General features: G+C 38.4%; 1 protein-coding gene across 3 annotated transcripts in view; it reads left to right on the top strand.

Moving 5' to 3' along the window:
- Window positions 1-25300, top strand: part of LOC124555441 (sodium-coupled monocarboxylate transporter 1-like) — a 370650-nt gene extending 345350 nt beyond the window's left edge. For 2 of the 3 annotated variants that reach the window (XM_047129351.1, XM_047129350.1), the window contains exons 11-14: window positions 14021-14204; window positions 14955-15041; window positions 24105-24259; window positions 24368-25298. In XM_047129351.1, coding sequence (XP_046985307.1) covers window positions 14021-14204; window positions 14955-15041; window positions 24105-24259; window positions 24368-24641 — 700 coding nt within the window. In that variant the 3' untranslated portion in view covers window positions 24642-25298. Of the gene's footprint in view, window positions 1-14020; window positions 14205-14954; window positions 15042-24104; window positions 24260-24367 lie in introns of all 3 variants that reach the window. The other variant, XM_047129349.1, reaches the window with a different exon arrangement.
- The last annotated feature ends 495 nt before the right edge of the window (window positions 25301-25795 follow it).

The raw sequence follows: 25795 nt of genomic DNA, 5'->3' as shown, positions 1-25795 counted from the left end.
CTTGTACACCTTTATTTGCTGTGTACTTACTTCATGATATATATCAAAATGATCATAACATGTGGGCTTTCACAGGTGGCGTCTTCATTAATTAAAACTTCTGGGCTAAGAGGTCACAGTCAAACAGTAGAAATTCTTCCTCCTGACGTTCAATGATATGTCAAAATGGGTTATAAAATGCAGCCAGAGAATTGTGTCAAGTGCTACAAAAATTCTCTTATGAGGAAGTGATTTTTCTTAGCATTCAACAGAACAATAAATAAGTATGTAAATTACACTGAGGTGACAGAGGTCATGGGATACATCCTAATATTACGATGGACCTCCTTTTGCCCGGTGTACTGCAGCACCTTGATGTGAACTGAAGTCAACAAGTTGCTGCAAGTCACTTGCTGCTGTACTGAGCCATGCTGCCTCTAAAGCCACCCGCAATTTTGAAAGTGTTGCCTGTGTAGGTCTTTTGCATGAACTGACCTCTTGATTACATCCCATAAATGTTCAATGGGATTCATCTTGGGAAATCTGTGTGGCCAGACCATTCACCTGAATTGTACAGAATGTTCTTCAAACCAGTCACAAACAATTGTGGTCTGGCATCATGACACATTCTCATCCATAAAAATTCCATTGTTGTTTGGGAACATAAAGTCCCTAAATGGCTGCAAATGATCTTCACATAGCTGAACATAATTATCTACAGTCAACGATCAGTTCAGTTGGACTAGAGGACACAGTCCATTCCATGTAAACATAACCCACACGATTATGTAGGCACCATCAGCTTGCACATTTCCTTGTTGACAACTTGGGTTCCATGGTTTCATGGGTCCTGCAGCACACTCAGACCCTACCATCTGCTCTTACCAACTAAAACTGGGACTCCTCTGCCCAGGTCATGTGTTTACAATCATGAAAGGTCCAAATGATATGGTCACAAGCCTAGGATAGACACTGCAGGTGATGTTGTGCTATTAGCAAAGGCATTCGTATTGGCCATCTGCTGCCATAGCACGTTAATGCGAAATTTTGCCACACTGTGCAAACAGATACATTTGTTCTACATCCCATATTGATATCTGTGGTTATTTGATGCAGTGTTACTTGTCTGTTAGCTCTGACAACTCTACGCAAATGCTGCTCTTCTGCAACTGTGTTATCCACAGTGAGAGGTAATGGCTGAAAGTTGCTATTCTTAGCACTCTCTTGACACTGTGGATCTCAGAATACTGAACTCACTAACAATTTCGAAAATGAAATGTCAGAGGCATCTAGTTTGAACTAGCATTCACTTTCAAAGTCTGTTAATTCCTGTTGTGCAGCTGTAATCACATCGGAAATGTTTTCACATCAATCACCTGAGTATTACTGACAGCTCCTGCTTGCTCTTTTATTTGTTGTGTATGTGACACATTTTTTACCTCAGTGCATACCAAAATGTAAAATTTCTTGGTTTAAGGGGAGATGGAAGGCAATTTTTATCCCTATTCTGCCAATGCTATTTTACCCTTTGAATAGGTACACTTTTCATGGGAACTATAAGTAATAAAACAATGAAATTTGTACTGCATATATATAACATATATGCCTCAATTTACAAGTAAAATGAACGTAATACCTCTTATGATTTTGAAGGAAAAAAATTGTTCTTTTTTTTACAAGTAAAATGAACGTAATACCTCTTATGATTTTGAAGGAAAAAAATTATTCTTTCACTAGTAAAATTTAACTTTTTTTGTACATTAATTATTATAAAACAGTTTCTGATTGTTTGGTGGTTCTCAATTTACTTGTAATAACTTATTACCATCTGCAGTACAAATTGACCAAATATCATGTTTATAACCCCATTAGTTTATCATATAATGGTACATGAAAGTAAAAAGATGTAGTTTTCAGAAGAATCCATTTTAAGTTTAATATTGCAATTCTAGTATATTTATTGATGAGAATTACTTACCACTAATATTTTCCTGCACCATACTGAGCATCATCTGAATCATACTGATCTTCTTTTCAGCTCTTGGTCCCTCTTCTTTACTGTCTGGCTTCTTTCGTGCATTTTAAATTAGCAATATCTGCTTTGCAAATTCTCTCTTTATCTATTTGCACCAAGGATTTTACAGCATTTCCTCTAGATTTTATGCCCAATAATTCCAAAACATCCAGTTTTCTAATTACATCATCATTGAAGCATAAAATAACATCATAGACACCAAATTTGGGCGTTGTAAGCTGAACAAATACAGTTTTCGGTAACCAGTTCCAAATGACAGAATTTACACATTCATTTAAATTTTGGGTTTTCCCATGAAGGCATTTCTTCAACAAGGTCTCTGAATATGGGTTTAATTTCATTCATTACTGACGCAGGTAAAGAATGTTTGTGGTCATATCTGGCACTTCTCCTGTACTTGCACCAAGTGTCAGGATCATTCAGGCAAAGACCATGCACTGGATTTTCCTTTGTGGAAAGCTTATAGATAAAGATAGCCCATACAGCTTTCTTCATATTTTCTAAATTCCCTACATATAAAACAAAAACTGATTCATGCAGGAAAGACCAGGCATTTCAAATATGCTAAAATCTAAAAATCGAATTTTTGAAGCCCACTTGCCTTCCGTCTCCCCTTAAATTCAATAGAAGAAAACCACTTTACAAAGCATGTAATGCACAGAAGTTATTTGGGAAAAAAACATAATTATAATGGAAATGCTTAGTAAGTTTGAGAACGCTGTGCTTCAAGTGGTACTGTAAGCAATTGCTCAAAATATTGACATATTACCAATAGAAGAAAAACAAGAAGCAGTATGAAATCATCCAGTCACAATGGCAGAAATTAATATAACACCACCAGAATAAGCATCATATGGAGAACTATTATTCAGCTGTGGCCCTGTGCAAAATAATCTAGAATGTATCTGGGAAGCATAACTACCACAGGACACCCAAAATGTGTGGTACCCAAAAAGTTCCACGTCTTTTCCAAAATTTGATGGCCAAGCCACAAATATGTTATCATCAGATGTGTTTACTGTAACTTCAAACAGTGAGACCCCTAGATGCAACAAGTCAGCAACAGGCAATAGAACTGAAATTGAGCCAAGTGGGATTAGCCAAGCGGTCTAAGGTGCTGCAGTCATGGACTGTGCGGCTGATCCCAGCGGAGGTTCGAGTCCTCCCTCGGGCATGGGTGCGTGTGTTTGTCCTTAGGATACTTTAGGTTAAGTAGTGTGTAAGCTTATGGACTGATGACCTTAGCAGTTAAGTCCCATAAGATTTCCCACACATTTGAACATTTTATTTTGAACTGAAATTGAGATAAAATAAAATTACAATACAGTCAAATTCACAACAGATAAGAACAGTAAAAATAAAGCAGCATATAAATTAGAGACATCCAATAGCAAGAAGTGAGGTGTTTTGATAGCTACATAAGAAGACAATCCTCCCCCCCCCCCCCCCTTCCCCTCCCTTTCCTTAACACTCATAGTAGTCTTGCATTCTGCACAGAAAGGTGGTCAGTCAGATATGTCAGCATCAATCAGTGAGTCAAATTTTATCTCAATCAATCAGATTGTTCAGTCCATACCAAATAAGAAAAATGAAATTGATATACCACCAGCTAAAATTAACTGAAAATCTAGATACAGAGCATGTCTTCAAGGTATCTATAATAGAAATTTTACAGAAGTTCATATGGAAATGTGACTACTCTCCTTAAAAATCTGAAAAATGCCCATAACTGCATCAGGAGACACAGTAATATTTCAAAACATAAAAGTTCTAAACCTATTGATGAGGCAGAGAGAATGGCAATGATGATCACGTAAGAATTGCCAGTAACAAGTGAAAGCTCTATAGAATATTGTAAAACAACTGATAGGCAACAATATTCTCAAAAATATCAATGTGCAGTTAGATTATAAAAGTGTAAAAAATACATACAAAATACTGTGGACATGTTTAATAAATATTTTTCAAATGTAATAAACAATTACTCAGTGGACTCAAGTATCTCAGACAATAACCCTGCTTCTCTCTTTGTTCTTATGGCTAATAAGAATAAAATTTAATAACAGTTGTGCACTTAGAGTCCAAAAATTCCACAGGTATAGGCAGCATCTCAGGTAAAATTATCTTTTATTTTATTGTTAAGAACTGTGGTGGCCTTATTACTAAACCACTGCCCCATTTATGTGACAGTTCTACATCTACACTTTGCAAACCACTACCATTCTTGTAGACTGGTGTGACCTATGGTTTCTTTCAAATACTGAGTATTGTCTTTTGTGTTCGGGTTAAGAGAGGGACTAACTCAGCCACAGAGTCCTTACAGAATCATATAGGTATTCCATTGGACTCTACAGCTATGTTAAACATTAGTGATGTCAACTATTTCTCAATACCACTGATGCATCATGAGAAATAACCTTTGTTAGTGTTTTCAGATTGTCATTTCTAAAGGGATTTTGTAAAACAGAGTTCAGAATTTCTGCTTTTGCTCTGCTGCAAGCAATTTCAGTTCCTGTGTCACCCATGAATCTCTAGGCATTAACGTTGGAGCAACTGATAGCCTTAACAGTTCATTATCAACTGGAGCATTCCCATGTTGATTAAAGAAACTAAAACTCAAGCTGCTATTCAAGAGAAGGAAGAAAGAAGCTATGACACATTAGATACTTTGCATTATTATCTAGTTTCTCAAAAGAACTAGAAAAATGTTTCCAAAAAAATCTGAGATTTCTTGTGCAAACATCAGCTCCTTTCCATTGGAGAATTTGGCTTTAGAAACAATGATCAGCTGTCACTGACTTTCCTGGATTTTTAAATAAAGTGCTTCATAATATGAAATGGGAAGCCTATCACCAGTCTACACACTGACCTGCCCAAATCTTTTGATACCATTGATCACAATACATTAATTTACAAACTCCACAATATAGACATCAGGGACACACCCTACGAATGATTGAGTCAGCAGAAACAGAGCAATGAAATGTTTTATTAAAATGCCAGTTTAAATAAACATTATCATGGGTATCAGGAGACTGAATATGATTTACCATAATAGCCTGTACTCTGGTCCATTTTATTTATAGTGTATGTATTGGGTTGATGCATAAGTTCGTAGGGTTTGTCCATAAGTTTAATAAACACAATAGATACATATAACAGAGACTTTAGTCATAAATGATACATTCTGCTTCACTATCTACAACAATCTGCCAATGTTGGCGTAACAGTTTCATTCTGTGACTGTAGTAATGACTTGGTTTTAGGGCAAAGAACTTGTTGAGTCATGTTCAGAGTGCCTTTTCATCTGGAAAGGAAGTTCCTTGAAGGTTGTTTGATAGAGAGTGAAAAAGATGAAAATCTGAGGGCACAAGATCAAGAGAATAAGGTGGGTGCAGAATGACTTCCTGACCCAACTCCTGTATAGTGTTTTTTGTCAGTGTAGCAGGATTCGTGCAAGTATTTTGCAGAGTAGCATCCATTCACACAGTCTTTCTCATTGTTGTTTTTGGATTGCACCTGTAAGATGTCTCAGTTATTGATAAGAAATTTCAGCAGTAACAGTAACACCTTGTGGAAGTGTGGTGTGGTACACCACACCATCACTGTTCCACCAGATGCATAACATAAGTTTTGTGGATGTGCACAGGTCTTTGTACGGGGAACTGCTGCTTTGTTTGGGCTCAACCATTGCTTTCTTTTCCTTATGTTAGTGTAGAGACACTATTTCTCATCATGGGTAATGATACCAGATAGAAAGGGTTGGTTTTGTTGTTCACAATCCCATTGATGACAAACAAGCAGAGATCCACATATGGCCACCCACTGATTTTTGTGATTTGGCTTAGAGCATGTGGTACCCATACTCCTAACTTCTGAGCCTTCCCCATCAAATGCAAATGCTGCATGATGGTGCACTGATCACAGTTCATCACATTTGCCAGTTCCCAAGTATACTGACATGGATCATTGTGGATTAATGCATTTAAATTATCTTCATTAAAGCCCAAAAGTCTTCCTCAGTGACACCAAAAAAATCCTCTTTAAAATGAGAAAACCATGTGCTTGCCATGCTCTAGCCAGTGGAATTATCTCCATATATGGCACAAATGTTTCTGGCTGCCTCCACTACTGTCACCCTTCTATTGAACTCAAACAGAAGAATATATCAGAAATATTTTGATTTCTCAAATTTTCACTCCATTTTCTAGCATCCACAGCTCCACATGCTATCTCCAAATGACAAAATTACAACATGTAAATTCAAATAACAACAGTGAACTACAAATAAGAAATGACAATTGATAAATAAACCCATAGCAATCAGAATATCAAAACAAAAGTGATACGACCTTATCCAGAAACCAAATAAATGGCTTAATATCAAACAAAAACTGTCAAAAAATTGTCAGTTTGCAGATGATACTAGTGGCTTCATCGTTGATAAGAATATTGAAACATTCTAGGAGCTATAACAGAAGCTCAAAGCAGTACCTGGAACTGATTTAACAAATATAAACTGATAATGAATCAAAACTTATCTGCAGTGTTGAATTTTCACACTTCAATCAATAGAAATAACCAGAACATTCTCATATGGTGGAACCATAAACTATTTAATTGGTAAAGATCACAAAATTTCTTCAAATGTTCCTCAGGATGATCTTAGATGGGATACACACATTGAAAATGTCTTTAAGTGGCTAAGTACAACAAATAACCTAATGAGGGGCCTTGAAAATTGCTGTCACAAACTCTACTTGTCCCATTAAAGTAGACCCTGCCTGATTATACAATGGGAAATAGAGAAAATATTTCCCTAAACTATTATTGGGAAAGCAAGAATAAATACCTTTTAGCATCATGAACTTCTCTTCCTACATTTAATATTGGAAATTGCACTTCAGATTTATATACTTAAAGTAAAGTGAAAATATCATGATGTTAGGAATTACTATTCTGAGATCACAGATATATTTTACTGCTACAAAAAGTTATCTCTGCTATGGATGATTAGTATTTTCCTTTATGACTCAAAATAAATTGAAAATTCTTTTCATTCTGAAATATCATTTTGTCAGGCTCAAGCCAAAGCTAATGCAAGCTTACGCTAGTGTGGTTTTATGTGAAGATAAATTTTCAACAATCAAAGGTAACTGCGCTGTGTTAACTGAAAATCAGACTTTGTAAATAACTTTAAAATGCAGGTTGTTTAGAATTTATAGCACTAGAAATGAAAGAAAACTAATTTTAAGTTGCTTTTGGGAATTAAAATAAAATACCACACAAGCTTCCACCCATAAAAACCATACCAAGGAGAGGAAAAGGTTTCTGTTTCACAGCAAAAACAAATTTTTAAAATTCAGCACTGATAATTATTATTTAACGTTAATTCAACTTACATGAATAGGCAGCAAGCCTTTACACATCAAACTGCATACAGAGCCACAAGTGCAAGACAAGAGTTAAGCAACAAGATCAAAAGGCAAGTGATAATAAAAAATGATATGGTGTCTTTCTTCATATAGTAGTTCGTGGAATCTTTATATACCACTGAAAAATCTAATGTTTCAGTACACTACTTGTGATAAATATTCTTTGCTAAGCATATATCACTCTAATTACTTTTACCACTAATTAGAGGTGTCACACTGTATCTTATTGTTACTTGTACAGAATTGATGAAAAAGGACAAATAGGTTACAACAATAATAAAACATGCCACACAGAAGGAATTTACAGTTTTCTGCTGCATGTTAATTGAAAAACTCTTCTCAGTACTCTTTTGATTGCAGAAACTTGCTGCGTACAGTCAAACAGAGATAAAAATAAACCTGCATTCTTGATGCATTTCAGTAGGGCATACTATGTCTCCAGTCAAGAGTGGGACAATGCAGGTGTGTATGCTGTTATCTCTGTCAAAATGTCTCAAAAATTAATTTCAAGTTTAGACCATGGACTCCTTGTCACTTGATGGCAATAACAGTTTTCAGTGTGGAGAGGTGCCCTCCAAATTGGCACAAACCACAGTAATGACATTCAAATATACATCTGCTGTCTTGAAAGATAAAATATACACTCCTGGAAATTGAAATAAGAACACCGTGAATTCATTGTCCCGGGAAGGGGAAACTTTATTGACACATTCCTGGGGTCAGATACATCACATGATCACACTGACAGAACCACAGGCACATAGACACAGGCAACAGAGCATGCACAATGTCGGTGATGATGATGATGTTTGGTTTGTGGGGCGCTCAACTGCGTGGTTATCAGCGCCCGTACAATTATCCAATCTTTGCTCAGTCCAATTTCGCCACTTTCCTGGATGATGATGAAATGATGAGGACAACACAAACACCCAGTCATCTCGAGGCAGGTGAAAATCCCTGACCCCGCCGGGAATCGAACCCGGGACCCCGGGCTCGGGAAGCGAGAACGCTACCGCGAGACCACGAGCGGCGGACACACACACACAATGTCGGCACTAGTACAGTGTATATCCACCTTTCGCAGCAATGCAGGCTGCTATTCTCCCATGGAGACGATCGTAGAGATGCTGGATGTAGTCCTGTGGAACGGCTTGCCATGCCATTTCCACCTGGCGCCTCAGTTGGACCAGCGTTCGTGCTGGACGTGCAGACCGCGTGAGACGACGCTTCATCCAGTCCCAAACATGCTCAATGGGGGACAGATCCGGAGATCTTGCTGGCCAGGGTAGTTGACTTACACCTTCTAGAGCACGTTGGGTGGCACGGGATACATGCGGACGTGCATTGTCCTGTTGGAACAGCAAGTTCCCTTGCCGGTCTAGGAATGGTAGAACGATGGGTTCGATGACGGTTTGGATGTACCGTGCACTATTCAGTGTCCCCTCGACGATCACCAGTGGTGTAAGGCCAGTGTAGGAGATCGCTCCCCACACCATGATGCCGGGTGTTGGCCCAGTGTGCCTCGGTCGTATGCAGTCCTGATTGTGGCGCTCACCTGCACGGCGCCAAACACGCATACGACCATCATTGGCACCAAGGCAGAAGCGACTCTCATCGCTGAAGACGACACGTCTCCATTCGTCCCTCCATTCACGCCTGTCGCGACACCACTGGAGGCGGGCTGCACGATGTTGGGGCGTGAGGGGAAGACGGCCTAACGGTGTGCGGGACCGTAGCCCAGCTTCATGGAGACGGTTGCGAATGGTCCTCGCCGATACCCCAGGAGCAACAGTGTCCCTAATTTGCTGGGAAGTGGCGGTGCGGTCCCCTACGGCACTGCGTAGGATCCTACAGTCTTGGCGTGCATCCGTGCGTCACTGCGGTCCGGTCCCAGGTCGACGGGCACGTGCACCTACCGCCGACCACTGGCGACAACATCGATGTACTGTGGAGACCTCACGCCCCACGTGTTGAGCAATTCGGCGGTACGTCCACCCGGCCTCCCGCATGCCCACTATACGCCCTCGCTCAAAGTCCGTCAACTGCACGTACGGTTCACGTCCACGCTGTCGCGGCATGCTACCAGTGTTAAAGACTGCGATGGAGCTCCGTATGCCACGGCAAACTGGCTGACACTGACGGCGGCGGTGCACAAATGCTGCGCAGCTAGCGCCATTCGACGGCCAACACCGCGGTTCCTGGTGTGCCCGCTGTGCCGTGCGTGTGATCATTGCTTGTACAGCCCTCTCGCAGTGTCCGGAGCAAGTATGGTGGGTCTGACACACCGGTGTCAATGTGTTCTTTTTTCCATTTCCAGGAGTGTAGATTATGTGCCTCATGGTAGTTGCCTGCTGCCAACAGCACCAGCTGGTGGTTACTACCTACAAATTATTGCTCATAGATATCCATTCTCGCAGGACAAATTATAACTGAATGCTGCCTTTTTGTAGGTAACTGGGAGAGCTGTCAGCCCAGTCAGTACACAATTATCCAGACATGAGAAATTTGGTCAATCCACCACAAACAACCGTACAAGCTCCTCAAAACAATGGTGCTTGAAGGAGGTGGGCAAGGAATATGTGGAATGAAACCTGGATCAGTGGCATTAGGCTCTCTTTGCCAGTGTGTGTAGGATTTGTCTGACGTATGATGCCCCTCACAGGTCAGTGTCCAGAGGTTACCAGATCCCTCAGGCATTCAGTCCCACAGGTTCAAAGTGGAGGTACAGCAATGATACTTTATGCCTGTATTGAGTATGGGCATTGAACACTTCTCATTGTTATCAGTGGTAACTTGAGTGCTTTCCATTGCAATAACAGGGATCCTCCAACCTATAGTCTAACCCTACAGTGATGGGTCCTTCATTCCATGATAATAATTCATGATCAATCATATCCTACTTGTAATCACTTTTCTCCAGAAGGCAGTAATCAGTGAAACAGAATGGTCTCAGTACCAGTTGAGCTACTGAGCATGCTTGGGGCCTGTTGAAATTTGCAGTGTGTCATTGCAGTAACCCTGCTCACACACTGAATGAACTTATTATGGTCATTGTCAAAGAATGGGGCAGTCATCTAGTGAACTTCATACTAAGGGCACTTAAAGAATATTACAGTGCATGTGCTACAGTAGTGTGATATTAGATACTACACCACAGCACATTTTGCTTTCTGGGATGAGCAAAAATGTCCACTCTTGAACAGACTGCCTTTATTTGGGTTATTATTTTGTTTTCATGTACATTTAAATTATATTTTAGTTTCATAAGGCTTATTCTTTCATTCTGCACTCCTGATGAATCAGCTTGCACAAATTTGCAAATATTTAGATAATGCAAATACTCTTTTGAGCAGTTTAGATTATGTTGTGGCAAATAAAATTAAGATTCACTAGTGAAAATCTGCGCAATATTACAACTAAAGAGAAGACATTCTATCAGCAAGAATCAGCAACAACTGGTTCTAGAAATTTTCTGAATCAGATACTAGTCAGTTAAATCCATTTCTCCAGATCTTCAATCATCTAGAACAATCAAAAGTTAAAGGTGTTTTGAAAATCACTCCACTGATAAAATTACACTGACTGAAAGTAAAATCACAACATCAAGAAGGATTTTTGCGACATGAACAAAAGTTAGTAGATGTATTTCTACATCTGGAAATTGATGTCTATTCAGATTTCACACCAGTCACATAAGAATGGTACTATTAGCGCCACTATGAGGATGCAAATGAGGTTTGCTTTAAATACACACTGTTACTGTCATTACCATTAGTTATCTTGTGGATTGCATGTGGTTAGTTGATGTTAATCAAGAATGCTTTTAAGGCAACAAAGGTGCCATTATCAGTGCCTCACTGAGTTTGAACAAGGTCATGTAACAGGGCTATGAGAAGTTGGATGTTCCTTCTGCAATATTGCAGAAAGACTTGGCAAGAATGTAGCCACTGCACATGATTGCTGACAATGGTGGTCGGGGTACTGTAAGGTTGCACAAAGACTGGGCTCCAGATGGCCATGTGGCACTACTGAAAGGGAAGACTATTGTGTTTGCCAAATGGTTCTGGCGCACTTTACTGCATATACAGCAGCAATTTGAGCCACAGTTGGCACCACAGTGACAAAAACAAACTGTTACAAATCAGTTACTTCAAAGGCAGCTCTGAGCTGGATTCCATTGACCTCAAACCACCACCATTTGTGACTCAAGTGATGTCAATAATGGGCTCATTGGAGGACAGGGTGGAGATCTGTTGTGTTTTCTAATGATAGTTGCTTCTGCCTTGGTGCCAGTGATGGCCATGTATTAATTAGGAGGAGGCTAGTTGAGGGCCTGCAGCCAACCTGTCTGCATCCTAACACACAGTATGTACATTAGATTTATGTTATTGAGTGCAATTTTCTATGACAGCAGTAGCACTCTCGTGGTTATCCCATGCACTCTAACTGCAAATCTGTATGTAAATCTGGTGATTCGACGCTCACCCATATACCACTGTTGCAACCCAACATGCTCTATAGAGTGTCAACATGTTGCCTTGGCCTGCTCAGTCACCAGATCTGTTTCCAATGAATCACATATGGGGCATCATCGCATGACAACACCATTGACATCCACAACCAGCATTTATCAACCCTGTATTGACCAATGAACTGCAACAGGAATGGAATTCCATCCCCCAAACTGACATCCAGCACCTGAACAACATAAAGCATGTATGCTTGCATGCTTGCATTCAACATTCTGGTGGTTACACTGGTTATTAATGTGCCAGCATTTTACATTTGTAATGGCTTATCTTGCACTTACATTAACCTGTAATCTTGCAATGTTAACCACTTAAACATGTTATCTAAGCAAATGTATTCCCAAAATTTGATTACTCCACATTAATTATTGTTTAGTGTTGTGGTTTTTTTCTGTCAATGTATTTCCTCCACATACAGGTACACATTCTTAAAAAGTATAGCAAACTGGTAGGAGAGCTGGTGAACATAATAATGACAACAATGCACCATTAGTAAGGTTTGAATTTTATAAACACTGTAATACACCTATTTCATCATATGCCCTCCTCTGTTGTAAATTAGTACATTTTTGCTACAGAAAATTAGAGACTAGTTCACTGAGAGACAAAGCCTCACACATTGTGTCAATTCTTGTAAGTACTTGAAAATTGTGGAATAATGTATACTCATTACCCCAACTATGTTTTGGGCAGTCACCTAACAGTTATGCTCTACAGCTACTCACAATGCATTATTGTTTAAAGGAAGAAAATTGTGAGTATTGTTGGCCACCTGCACCTTGATACCATAGACATCATGAAGATAAATATTAGACTAATAAAAACCTACACATATATCTAAAGGCATTTTATTTTCCAAAATTGCATCTGTGAATGAAACAAACAGAAACCATAACATATGGTTGAATAAAAAGTGTCCCCATATTTAACAATAATTTTCACATGGTGGATATGGATAGGTTCAGATGAAGTTGTGACTACTGATGCATGTCCACTATCATTCTGAAGGTGATATTGCTACAGTGAAACTGTTTGAACCCTCACTATACAGTTTGTCTATTTATGTTGTTGGATACAGAAGTTCTATATAGGTTCCCACTTGCATCTGTTGAATTGGAATCAGGCTTGTAATTTCAAGGAGGAATTGGGTGTATTTGATTTACATATTGGGTTGGAATATGTGCTGAAGAAATTATATTTCCTTCACCTTCTTTTCTCTTACCACACAACAAAATCTGTTTCATATTTGAAAACAAATACTGTTTACAAAATGAAAGAATGATATACTTCTTTTCTCGACAACTGTCTCTGCAATAAATTTCTCAAATATCGTGAATCTCAGAAAACCAAGGACAGAAAATAAGTATTTACATGTAGATTAAATGTTATTTGCCAAACACAAAGTTGTAAAAGGACAGACCACCATGAAGTAGAAAAACCAACCAGCGAAACTTTACCACACAGTCCTTGTTCATAGTTAAGTCATATTTCTACCGAAGTCCCTGTTTGCTAGTCAGAACATCTTCTATTTGAAGAATAAAGTTCTTTTCTCAGATACAAAATTACCACAAGCCTCTGTATTCAAATTAAATCCTAATTTGCTTATCTTTTATACAAGTGATGTATTAAATCTCTTTCTGGTTGCATAACAAGGTGATAACTAATTTCATCCTTTGTTTATGGTTGTTTCACATAACATTGTCATGTAGAGCTTATGCTGCTTTTATAATACAGTGATATCTCTGAAATACAGTGCACTCTGCATGAAACGTGTTACACCATCTGGTACATGATATTCCGGAATGGATACTTATGAGATAGAAATCTGCTTAACAGTAGTTCTGCAGACTAAATTTCAGTCCTGGCATTATGTAAATTTGTTAATTTTCCTGCCTTATGTTCTGGGCATGAGAAAACCTAATGTAATAGATCTTAATTCAAAAAATTTAGTGCTCTTAGATTGTTTTTATGTACTACGGGCCTTCAACAGAATTGCATTTATATGGAGGAATTTGACATGAATCTACATCTTTTTTTTATAGTACTGTCTCAACTGGCCTGAATTCCCTTGCTGCTATATGGTTTGCAGAGATGGATGGCTCAAATTTTAAGAAGAAATTGAATCAGTCCAGGGCAGCATTAACAGTAAAACTGCTTGCCTTATTGTTTGGACTACTTTCATTTGCTTTAGTGTTTGCTGTACCATACATGGGTGGTCTTGTGCCAGTAAGTATTTCATTCCTTTAAACAATTCAGATTAATTTTCTTTGATGCGCTGTAATTGAATGACATATGGAAGGCCAGTCTTAAGTTAGGAATAAAAATTTGTTTTGTTCATGTTTACCAATACAGTCTCTGGCTAATTTATCATTTCTGTAAATGTTACATATCTACAAAACTTAGGTATGTATTGTCACTGGCACTACCTTTTAAAAAAAAACACCTTTCTTAAACATATTGTGTATTGCGAATATTGTTACGCATTAAGCTGAAGATGTTTTCTGGAAATCAGCTTTTTCTCATTGTCAGAACTTACCCAACTGAATCACTGAGATCAAATTTTCTTTATTAATTAATATTCTGACATGGTAATAGCTGAAATGTTAGGTTCAAAAATACACCAACAGCTGTACCTCCAGTGAACTAACTTGAAAAATGCAAGAATTTCTTGAGAATATTTTTTTTAACTGCAATATGTGTATTTTAGAATGTCTTTACCAGTAAAATATGTGAAATAGACAAGAGCTTACAGTTTTTCACAGATAGATATGATGTAAGAAGATCAAAACATGAGGAGGAAGTGTAAAATATCTTCTTTTTGTTTAAATAAGATTTGAAATTTTTTGTCCGTGTTTATGAAATTAAGAACTATCATATGATTCACAAATCATATTTTCTCTCATTTTCACAACTGTTAAAACCTACTGAGATTTGTAGAAACATGCATGATGTTTGTTGTTTAATTATTCTCTACAGGTTGCAGTGTCTCTATCAGGATTCTTTTCTGGAGCATTATTTGCTCTTTTTCTTTTGGGAATGTATGTTCCATGGGTAAATGCAGTGGTAAGTGTAGTTCACAAAACATTCTTTATTTATTCATCACTAAATCATTCTTGCACAAGACATGCGCATCGTGATATTGGACATGATTGATGACATGATGTGATGTGATGAGAATTTACGAAACATGATTTTACATAGGTATTATTTATTAGAATGTTATTTTAGTTTTATGCCTAGCTCACATGTATACCAAACAAGTACCTGGTTGGCATACTTATAGATTGCAACTTATTATTAGCTTCAAACGTTTTTATGTTTTATATTTATATCTACAGCATAAAAGAACAAATGTATTTCATGGGAAATGCATCTCTAGATCAATCAGTCTATTGCATATTTCTTGAACTGATTTGCCTAATATTATATAAATGAGATTTGTGGTAAACAGTGTTAAGTGTAACATGTTATTTGTAAAATATTTGCACAGATATAGTAAAGTTAGGGGACTGAATACTTACATGTATTTAAGAATGCATTTGTAGTATAAAATTATTTCTCAACGAACAAAACTTTAACCTTATTGAAATATACGAAGGGACTTCAAAAAGTAAGCTACACATTATAATAGCAAGCCAAGTAACTTTTATTGAATATTTCACTACATTTCAAAGTCACATAGATACATTACACTAATTTTAAACATAGTTACAAAATCTCTGCAAACATGGGTCAGAATGTTCTACCAACTGTTCAGTTCCTGAAAAATATAAAGGTGCTCCTTGGTCTCTGAGCCATTCAAGAACCACTCAGAGAGCATCATCATTCAAGACACTCTTTTCCCTGAGATGTCTTTCAGCTTGCCAAAAAGATGGAAATTTTAGTACCTTTTTGTGGGTGATGTGTGCTGCTAGAAGAGACAGATGTCCAGGTAGCTGAGAACAATATAACTTTATAACTAACACAGAGAATACATAAGTACTTAACAAATGGTTCAGGATAGCAACTGAAACAGCCTCTGAATGGATGCAACTGCAAAGATCGTTATGATCCGATGGTAGTTGATCTACCATAGTAACAGTTCTTGAAGCTACTAGCTTGGTACACAGCCTGTCACAGTAGGGAAACATCACCATAGGCAAAGTCCATATATGCTGCTCTAACCATTTCCACTCTCTTAGGTTCTGGGTGACATGTGCTGCTTTCTGATGAATAGACTTGCCGAGCTTCTAATGTCAAGTGTTGATTTCAAGATGTTAAGGTCAAGGCTGGAACTCACACTGACTGGTGAGCTGCTGGACAGCAGCCTATAAGACCATCCACTGGAGAAATACTGGGAAGTTGTGCTAGTATCACATGGCTTACAGAGGCAAGCCAGTGCCAGCAATAGCAGCAGAGTATATGGCAGATGTGGTGCCCCCAGATACTGCAGTAGGTGTCGCAAGCAGGATGAGCTGACACAGTGTTGCAGGCACCTTGACAGGGTGGCAATCAAGACCACTCTGTTTTGTGGCTTGTAACTGGGTCGTAAGGTGCTAGCCACAGATGCCACATATGTGGTGCAAGACTTTGACTGTATGGCACATGCTTCCAAACTTCTTGCATTAAAATGTTCAAGCAAAGCTAGTGATGTGCACACTGTGTGGGGTGATGCATTGTAACATGGGAAAATAATGCCTTTGCTTAACATTCCATGCATTGTTTTCTTTACAGCATTATGCAGTAATATCATTGCTGCATAGAACAAATTGGCATTAATAGTTATGCACTTTGCCATAAACTCAGTGTACATACCTCCATCACAGTTGAAGGAAACAGTGGCCATGACCCCCCAGCTGATGGTACAACATTTCTTCCTAAGAGGTGAGTAGGTATGTCTCCATTCCACAGCCACTCTCTCAGTTGCTGGTGTCAAGTGATGGACCTATGTCTGATTGCCCATAATGATATGGCTTAGGAAGTCTTTGTAGGGCTCAAAGAAGGTACCATACACCTTGCACCTTTGTGTACAAGAGGTAATGATTGCAGACCCGAACATGAGCACAATTTCTGATACTGCAGATGATTCCAGATGATGGGATGAACACTGCTTGTTGAGATGCACATGTGCTGAGCAATGTCCATGATACTCACTCTGCAATTGCTACAAATCAGTTGCTCAATTTCCTGGATATTATTACCTGTACTTGATGTTGATGGCTTTCCTTTTCAACATGTGTTACCCAGATCTGTGTGGACTTAGTCAAATTTTTGGCACCACTTCACTATGGCTGGATACAACATTGCATTTGGCCCATATACCACCATAATTTCATTGTGAGTCTGTGCAATTTAGAGGTGTTACCCACAAGAATCATGCTGTCCTCCATAGTTCAACTTTGTAATATACTTCCAGTTGCTGTGCCATTTTTCTCACACACTGTGATGCACTTATTATCTTTACCACAGCAAAGCTGTGCCTGCAGGATACTTTCAACATGTACTCTCCACTGACAATGTACCACTGTTGTTGCACAATGGTCTTAGCATGGGACAACATATATAACTTACTTTTCAAGTCCATACCTATTTATGCTACCTGTAACACACATACAATAATAAAGAGTTAAACTGACCTATGTTACCCAAAAAGTACATGTGTTCCTTACAAAACACTTATTACATGCTCTACACATTCACTAGACAATATACTGACTGAACATATATTAAATATTACAAGTGAACAACCAGCCTCATGACACGCTCAAGTTATCAGGATCACTAATCTCTAGATTGAAGACTAAAACTAATAGACAGGTGGGATTTTCTGCACAAGCATATTTTGAAAAATAGTGATTCTATTAATTTTGTATGCTAATAACATGATTGTAAAAGTCTATATGCAAACAGATCATTTTTTACTAAATATTTGTCGATCAGCAGATAGGCATGTGCACACACACACACACACACACACACACACACACACACACACACACATATGGATATAATATTGTACAATTTCTTGTGTAGATTTGCAAAACCTCGATGCAGTGAGAAGACAAAAGTCATGGCATACCTCTTAGTATTGTGTTGGACCTACTTTTGTCCAGTGTAGTTGCAGCAACTCAACATGAAATGGACCCAACAAGTCGTTGGAAATCTCCTGCAGAAATATTGAGCCATGCTGCCTCTATAGCTGTCCATAATTCCAAAAATGTTGCTGCTGCAGTATTTTGTGCACTAACTGACCTCTTGATTATGTTCCATAAGTGTTCAATGGGATTCATGTCAGGTGATCTGGGTGGTTGAATCATTCACTCAGATTGTCCAGAATTTTCTTCAATCCAATCTGGACAATTGTGTCCTGGTGACATGATGCATTGTCATCCATAAAAATTCCATCATTGTGTGGGAACACGATGTCCGTGAATGGCTGCAAATATTCTCAAAGTCACCAAATGTAATCATTTTCAGTCAATGATTGGTTCAGTTGGACCAGAGGACCCAGTCCATTCCGTGTAAATACAGCCCACACCATTATGGAGCCACCACCAGCTTGCTCAGTGCCATGTTTACAACTTTGGTCCATGGCTTTGTGGGGTCTGCATCACACCCAGACCCTGCCATCAGTTCTTACCAACTGAAATAGGGACTCATCTGACAGGACCATAGTTTATCAGTCATCTAGGGCCCAACCAATATTGTCATGAGCCCAAGAGAGCTGCTGCAGGTGATGTTGTGCTGTTAGAAAAAGCACTCACATTGGTCATCTGCTGCCATAGCCCATTTATGTCGAATTTCGCCACACTGCCCTGACGGATACATTCATCTTATGTTCCACATTGATTTCATGTGGTGTTGCTTCTATGTTAGCACTGACAAGTCTACACAGATGCCACTGCTCAGTCATTAACTGAAGGCCATGAGCCACTGCAGATATTGCCTGAAATTTAATATCCTGAGCACACTCTTGACACTGTGGATCTCAGAATACCCCAATGATTTCTGAAATGGACTGTCCCATGCATCTTGCTCCAATTTGTCTGCATTCAATATTTTTTAATTCACATCATGCGGTCATAATTACATTGGGAACCTTTTCACATAAATCACCTGAGTGCAAATGGCAGCTCTGCCAATGCACAGGCCTTTTATACCTTGTGTATGCAATACTACCACCATTTGTATGTGCACATTTCACTATACCATGACTTTTGTCACCTCAGTGTATACAATATCATTTTTACAAATATGGCCCAACAATGGATTTTATATGCAAGATTAAGTGCTAACCAAGTTTTTCTATCCACCTGTCTGCTGTTCAATACCTCCTTTATTCAGTGCTATGTTTGTATACCATGTTCAGTTTTCTATCACCATAGAGTAATCTGATTCTTTTGGACTGAAACTATAACAATATGTTCTTATTGCTATAAATCACTTAAGAAACAAATTTTATGATTTTATGATTTTTTTGTGACAGTGTAACTTATTTAATGTAAGTATATTATAAAGTGTTTCGATGTTTGTAGGAAATTTGTCAGTTTATTAGAAAGTTTAATGGGTTGATTAGTCATTGCCTGTCAAAGCTGTTTCACGCAGTTTTTACTTGAATCTTGATATATGTATTTCCCACATAGTTATCTTGTAAAGTACTTGCAATTATCTCAATATGAATGTTAAATTTAGTTTTCACAAGTGATAAGTACCTTCCATGCTTCATGAATCAGTTTTATTTATTTATTTATTCATGCATCTTTAAGCATTTACATATAATTGATGTTGTAATTAGTAATTTTAAAATAGCTTTTACATTGAGGGGTGACATGTTAAAGAAAACATGGTTACTTATTGTATAGTAACATGTACTATATACTAAATCACATACAATCACATAAAAATTCATATATATAAGTAAAACAACACTACACAAGAACACACATACAGTTTCTTTAATGAAAGTGCAATCAGTCTTACAAATTAATTAGTAATGTAGATAATCTTTCACAGAGTTTTCAAATTCTTGGAGTATGTGAAAAACCCTTTCTTTCAGCTACTTTTGTATTTCACTTTTGAAGACGTTTGGTAAGACCTAATGTGCCTATAAAGCAAATAAACTGAAAAGTTTTCTACCTAGGTATTCATAATTTCACTGCATTTTCTTAAAACTGGTTGTAGGCCTAGGCATCCACAGGTGGGATGTAGGGGTGGGGACTGAGCCTCCCCTTCCCTGGAATCTACAATACAAAGTTTTTATTATCACTACACATTTCTCACACTATAACAAGTATTGTGTGGATAGCAATAAGTTCTCTGGGGTGTTTCACCTATAAAATTTGTTTGTTGTGGCATGACAGATCTCGAAACTGACCATCTCATTTATATAAAAAACGGTGATTTGAGTCATGGCCCCCACCTTTACCCCCCCCCCCCCCCCCCCCCGCTCTCCTACCACCATAATAAATTTCTGTTGATGCTCATGGTTGCAGGCATATCTGTCTTTGATGTGTGATGAATATGATGTTGATGTACTGGCTGCCATAAGCTATACTTGTTGTAGTTATCTTTCATATACATCAGGCAACTGTATATGAAGAGAGGTGGAATGGTCAGTGTATTTAACTATTTGAAATAAGAACTGCTAGATATTTTAGGTAAGAAAATTCCAGACATGCACCTAATGGTCTTCTCCCAGAAGAACTACCCCCACACAAGAATGCCATATCATAGATGACAGCGAAAGCAAATAGTTTTTTAGGAAGAAACTAGCATAGTTTACTCAACAGATAAATAATGCAGGATAGCTCTTTACATATATACTCTGTTCCAAGTTAATTTCAAGTCCAGATATACACTGAAGCACCAAAGAAAGTGGTATAGGCATGCATATTCAAATACAGAGATATCTAAACAGGCAGAATATGGCACGATGGTCAGCAATGCCTATATAAGACTAAAAGTGTCTGATGCAGTTGTTAGATCAGTTACTGCTGCTACAACGGCAAGTTCTTAAGATTTAAGTGAGTTTGAATGTGGTGTTATAGTCAGCACACGAGCAATGGGACACAGCATCTCCAAGGTAGTAATGAAATGGGGATTTTCCTGCACGACCATTTCACAAGTGTATTGTGTGTATTCTGAATATCAGAAATCCACTAAAACATCAAATCTCTGAAATCACTGTGGCTGAAAAAAGATCCTGCAGGAACAGGACCAATGATGACTTGCTGCATATTTCAATGCTGTGCCATCAACAAGTGTCAGTGTGGAAATCATTCAATGAAACATCATTGATATGAGATCTTGGAGCCAAAGGCCCACTCACATACCGTACCCTTGATGACTGCACGAGACAAAGCGACCTTGGACTGTCGACACTGACATTGGACTGTTGATGACTGGAAACATGTTGCCTGGTCAGACAAGTCTCACAAATTGTATTGAGTGGAAGGGTGTGTACGGGTTTGGAGACAGTGTCATGAATCCATGGAACCTGCATGTCAGCAGGATTTTCATGTCATAGTTGCCTCATTCCATTAGGACAGTAGCATTGCCCTTGTTAGGTGGCAGGACACCAGGGAGGGAATTGGCCAGATCCAGAAGAAACATAAAATCAGTACTGTCTGCAGGCTCCCAACAAAGATCTGGAAACTAATGAAACCTGTGAAAGATGATGTAGGCTTCAGAACACCACGAATATACAAAATACCATGTGGGTGTGGACAGTTTTATATCAGTCAGAGTGTCAGTACCACTGAACAGTATCACACACAACATGAAAGGTGTTTCTGCCTACTGAAGCAATAGAGATCAAAACATTGGACAGCATACTCAATAAAGATGTTGGATTGGAGCTGAGTACAGCCTGGGCTCCCGTGATTGGGGAGTTGAAGCGGGTGCGGCGGTCACGCAACCAAAACATTGCCCTACATGGCACAGGACTAGGCACCAATGATGTTACTGATTGCTGCACAGCTATGTAAGCATGACAGAGGCAATCAGATGACAATCAACCACTTGACAATGTCAGAGGAGGTCTCTGCCGAAAGCTCGTACACAGTTAACCACTTGACACAGCTTTGAACCTGAGAATATTTTATCAATGGATGTTGCCACAAAAGCATGCTTTCATACATAAGGTATGGCCTACTGTTCCCTGACACTTATCAAGAATATTTTTCCATACTATTCTTAGTCATTTGGTAGATTTACAGATGGGAATCACTCCTTTCCATGCCTCCCATATTGGTACTGCAATCCATGACAACACTAGGCTTTTGTGTGATGCCATTCTTTGAATTTACTTCCTGAAATGTATCATCATCACTACATCTCTCTTGTCATTTCATTTTGTCAAAATCTGATTGATTCTGTATGCCATTATGTATTTGCCCTTTTTCCGTTTGTCATTTTCCTTGAAGTCAGGGAACTCCTTTCAGTTTTGCTGCTTAGTGCTGATAACATTGGCGCTCTTACTTGTTAGATTGTGAACCAAATCTGGGATAGTGTACAAGTTGTCAAAGTAACTATAGTGACACTTTCCAAGTAAATCACGAGGAAGATCAAAGCAGCTCGAAAAGTTACTTTCTCTCCCATAAATTGTGTCTTTAGCTGTATAAACAATGAAAAAAGTTATAACCAGCCAAAATACATTATCTTGGATGACGAGAGGTATCATCCTCTGGAAGAAGCATTTATAAGGAAATACAGCATCACTTTTTGTACTGCTATGTATTGCTAGTAATCCTTTTATGCTACACTGAAGTGCCAAAGAAACTGATATAGGCATGTGTATTCAAATACAGAGGTATGGAAACAGGCATAATATGGCACTGCGGTCAGCAACACCTATATATAAGACTACAAGTGTCTGGCACAGTTGTTAGATTGGTTACTGCTGCTACGGAGGCAGGTTATCAGGATTTAAGTGAGTTTGAACATGTTGTTATAGTTGAGGCATGAGCAATGGGGCACAGCATCTCTGAGGTAACGATGAAGTGGGGATTTTCCCATACCACCATTTCACGAGTATACCATGAATATCAGGAATCCAGTAAAACATCAAATCTCCAACATTGCTGTAGCTGGAAGAGGATCCTACAAGAACAGGACCAATGATGACTGAAGAGAATGATTCAACATGACAAAATTGAAACCCTTCCACAAATTGCTGCACATTTCAATGCTGGGCCATCAACAACTGTTAGGGTGCGAACCATTCAATGAAACATCATTGATATGGGCTTTCAGAGCCAAAGGCCCACTCGTGTACCCTTGATGACTGCACAACACAAAGCTTTACACCTTACCTGGGCCCATAAACACTGACATTTCACTGTTGATGACTGGAAACATGTTGCCTGGTCAGACAAGTCTTGTTTCCAATTGTATCGAGTTGATGGATGTGTATGGGTATGGAGACAACCTCATGAATCCATGGACGCTGCATGTCAGCAGGGGAAGGTTCAAGCTGGTGGAGGCTCTGTAATAATGTGGGGCATGTGCAGTTAGAGTTATATGGGACCCCTGATATGTCTAGATACGACTCTGACAGGTGACACATATGTAAGCATTCCATCTGATCACCTGCATCCATTCATGTCCATTAAGTATTCTGACAGGACAATGTATGACACCCCACACATCCAGAATTGCTACAGAGTAGCTCCAGGAACATTCTTCTGGGTTTAAACACTTCTGCTGGCCACCAAACTCCCTAGACATGAACATTGATGAACATATCTGGGATGCCTCGCAACATGCTGTTCTGGAGACATCTCAGCCCTCTTGTACTCATACAGATTTATGGATAGCCCTGGAGGATACATAGTGTCAGTGCCCTCCAGCATGACTTCAGATATTAGTCAAGTCCATGCCACATCATGCTGTGGCATTTCTGCGTGTTCATGGAGACCCTGCATGATATTAGGCAGGTGTACCAGTTTCTATCGCTCTTCAGTGTATTTTTATCATGTCAGTCATCAGTAATTATTATTTCATGAACACGTATGTAAATGACAAGCATCCAAGAAATCAGTGCATTTCATTTTAGAGTACACAGCATATATAACATCTGATAAAACTAAAACAAAAAATATTCATCACTTTTATCCGAGTGTAGATGCAGCATTCATTATTTTGTAGGGTGCAGCAGCTGGAATGATATTTGGTATTGGCATACCAGCATGGTTAGCTACTGGAAGCAACATAGCATCTGAAAAAGGGTATGTCCCAAACATGCTTCCTGTTTCAACGCATAACTGTTCAAAGAATACAACAATTCTGCCACAATATGTAAGGTGTGTAACACATTCTCCTGTTGCTGCTTATGAACATAGGCCTACATGTTTAATTACTTATACATCTCCTCTGCTTCCACAGATTTTAACTGTACATTTGTGTTTCAGGATTAATGATGAGATTTTTTATCCATACAAAATATCATTTCTTTGGTATTCACTTATCTCAATCATATTGACACTTATCTTTGGTTTGGGAGTCAGCTGGCTTTTCAATTTTGAATGTTTTCAAAGACAGAAACTGTGCAATATCAAACTCAGAAGCTTGACACAAAGAACAACAGAAATGGAACATCAAACTCTTTCTGCTACAAGTGAGGAGTCAAACAAATTATTAATAGCAGAAGGCAACACTGACAAAGATTTGTACAGACAGAGTTGAAAATATCTAGCACCTAAGGAAGAAATATTTGTGTGTGTGTGTGTGTGTGTTTAGTGCAATTGTTTTTCTGACTCCTAGGTTATGAGTATAACTGTGTTGTTTACACATAACTCTATGTTGTTTGTGAAGATATGTTTTCAGTCTGTAACAATAACGACCAAAAATGTCAATCTACTGTTGTAATACATATCAACTAGCTTCCTTATTAATAGTATAGTAGTATTATTAGTATAAAACAGTTGTTTCCTGCTCAAATTTTGTACAAATTTTTTGTGTGACTGTGTGATGATATGTGACATTAGTAACTTAATTCTTTTCAATTACCTATGAAACTGCCAGTCAAATGCAATGTAAAAATAAAATGGTAGCCCATTGTATGTAATCCTGAGATGAAATTCAAATGTGTATTCTTGACAGTATAAACAATATTTCAGAGGAATTATAAATATTTTAGTAGAACAGTTTTGTGTTAAAAAGTTCATTTAACCATATATCCAAGCTTGGTGGTTGCTGTATTTCAGGAATCTGAATGTTTCACATGGGAGGAATACTACTACAACCAATTGAGATTCCACAGCTACATTATCAAAGCAGTCTGCCTCTTTTTCATTTGCCATTCTTTCAATAACACTGGCAATTCATGTTGCAGGAAGTCTCAAATATGAGCCTTGTGAAACGCAATAGGACAGTAGATCCAGTCAACCAATTGTCAATTGCACAACATTACACATTTACAAAGAAATCTTGAAAATATGTTTTCAGAATGCTATGTGAACTCGCAATGAATCATTGATATGAGTTATTGAATCCATCTCATGTGGAAGAGACTTCCTCAGTTAATGATATTCACACAGTCACTCAAATACTAGCAGTTACCCATTGCCAAAATTACAATCACTGAGTTTCATCATTTACCTACAAGTGTTGCAACCACTGATGTAGGTAAGGGATATAAACCATACTGAGATACTGTTAGCCATAGTTTAAAATGTGGATACCAATAGAAGTTGACAGTTGTTATAGTTCTATAATTTATTGACTGCAGAGTGGTTTGTTTCTAATCAAAATTTAACTGGACTAAATAGCCTTCAGTTTGGTACTCTGCAGATATAAAACTCTCCTTGTATTTCTTATAAATAGCAAGAGAATTTCTA

This window comes from Schistocerca americana, chromosome X, assembly GCF_021461395.2.
Source record: "Schistocerca americana isolate TAMUIC-IGC-003095 chromosome X, iqSchAmer2.1, whole genome shotgun sequence".
NCBI lineage: Eukaryota > Metazoa > Arthropoda > Insecta > Orthoptera > Acrididae > Schistocerca > Schistocerca americana.
Note: the sequence above shows the minus strand (reverse complement) of the source record. Positions and strands in the feature narration are given on the sequence as shown.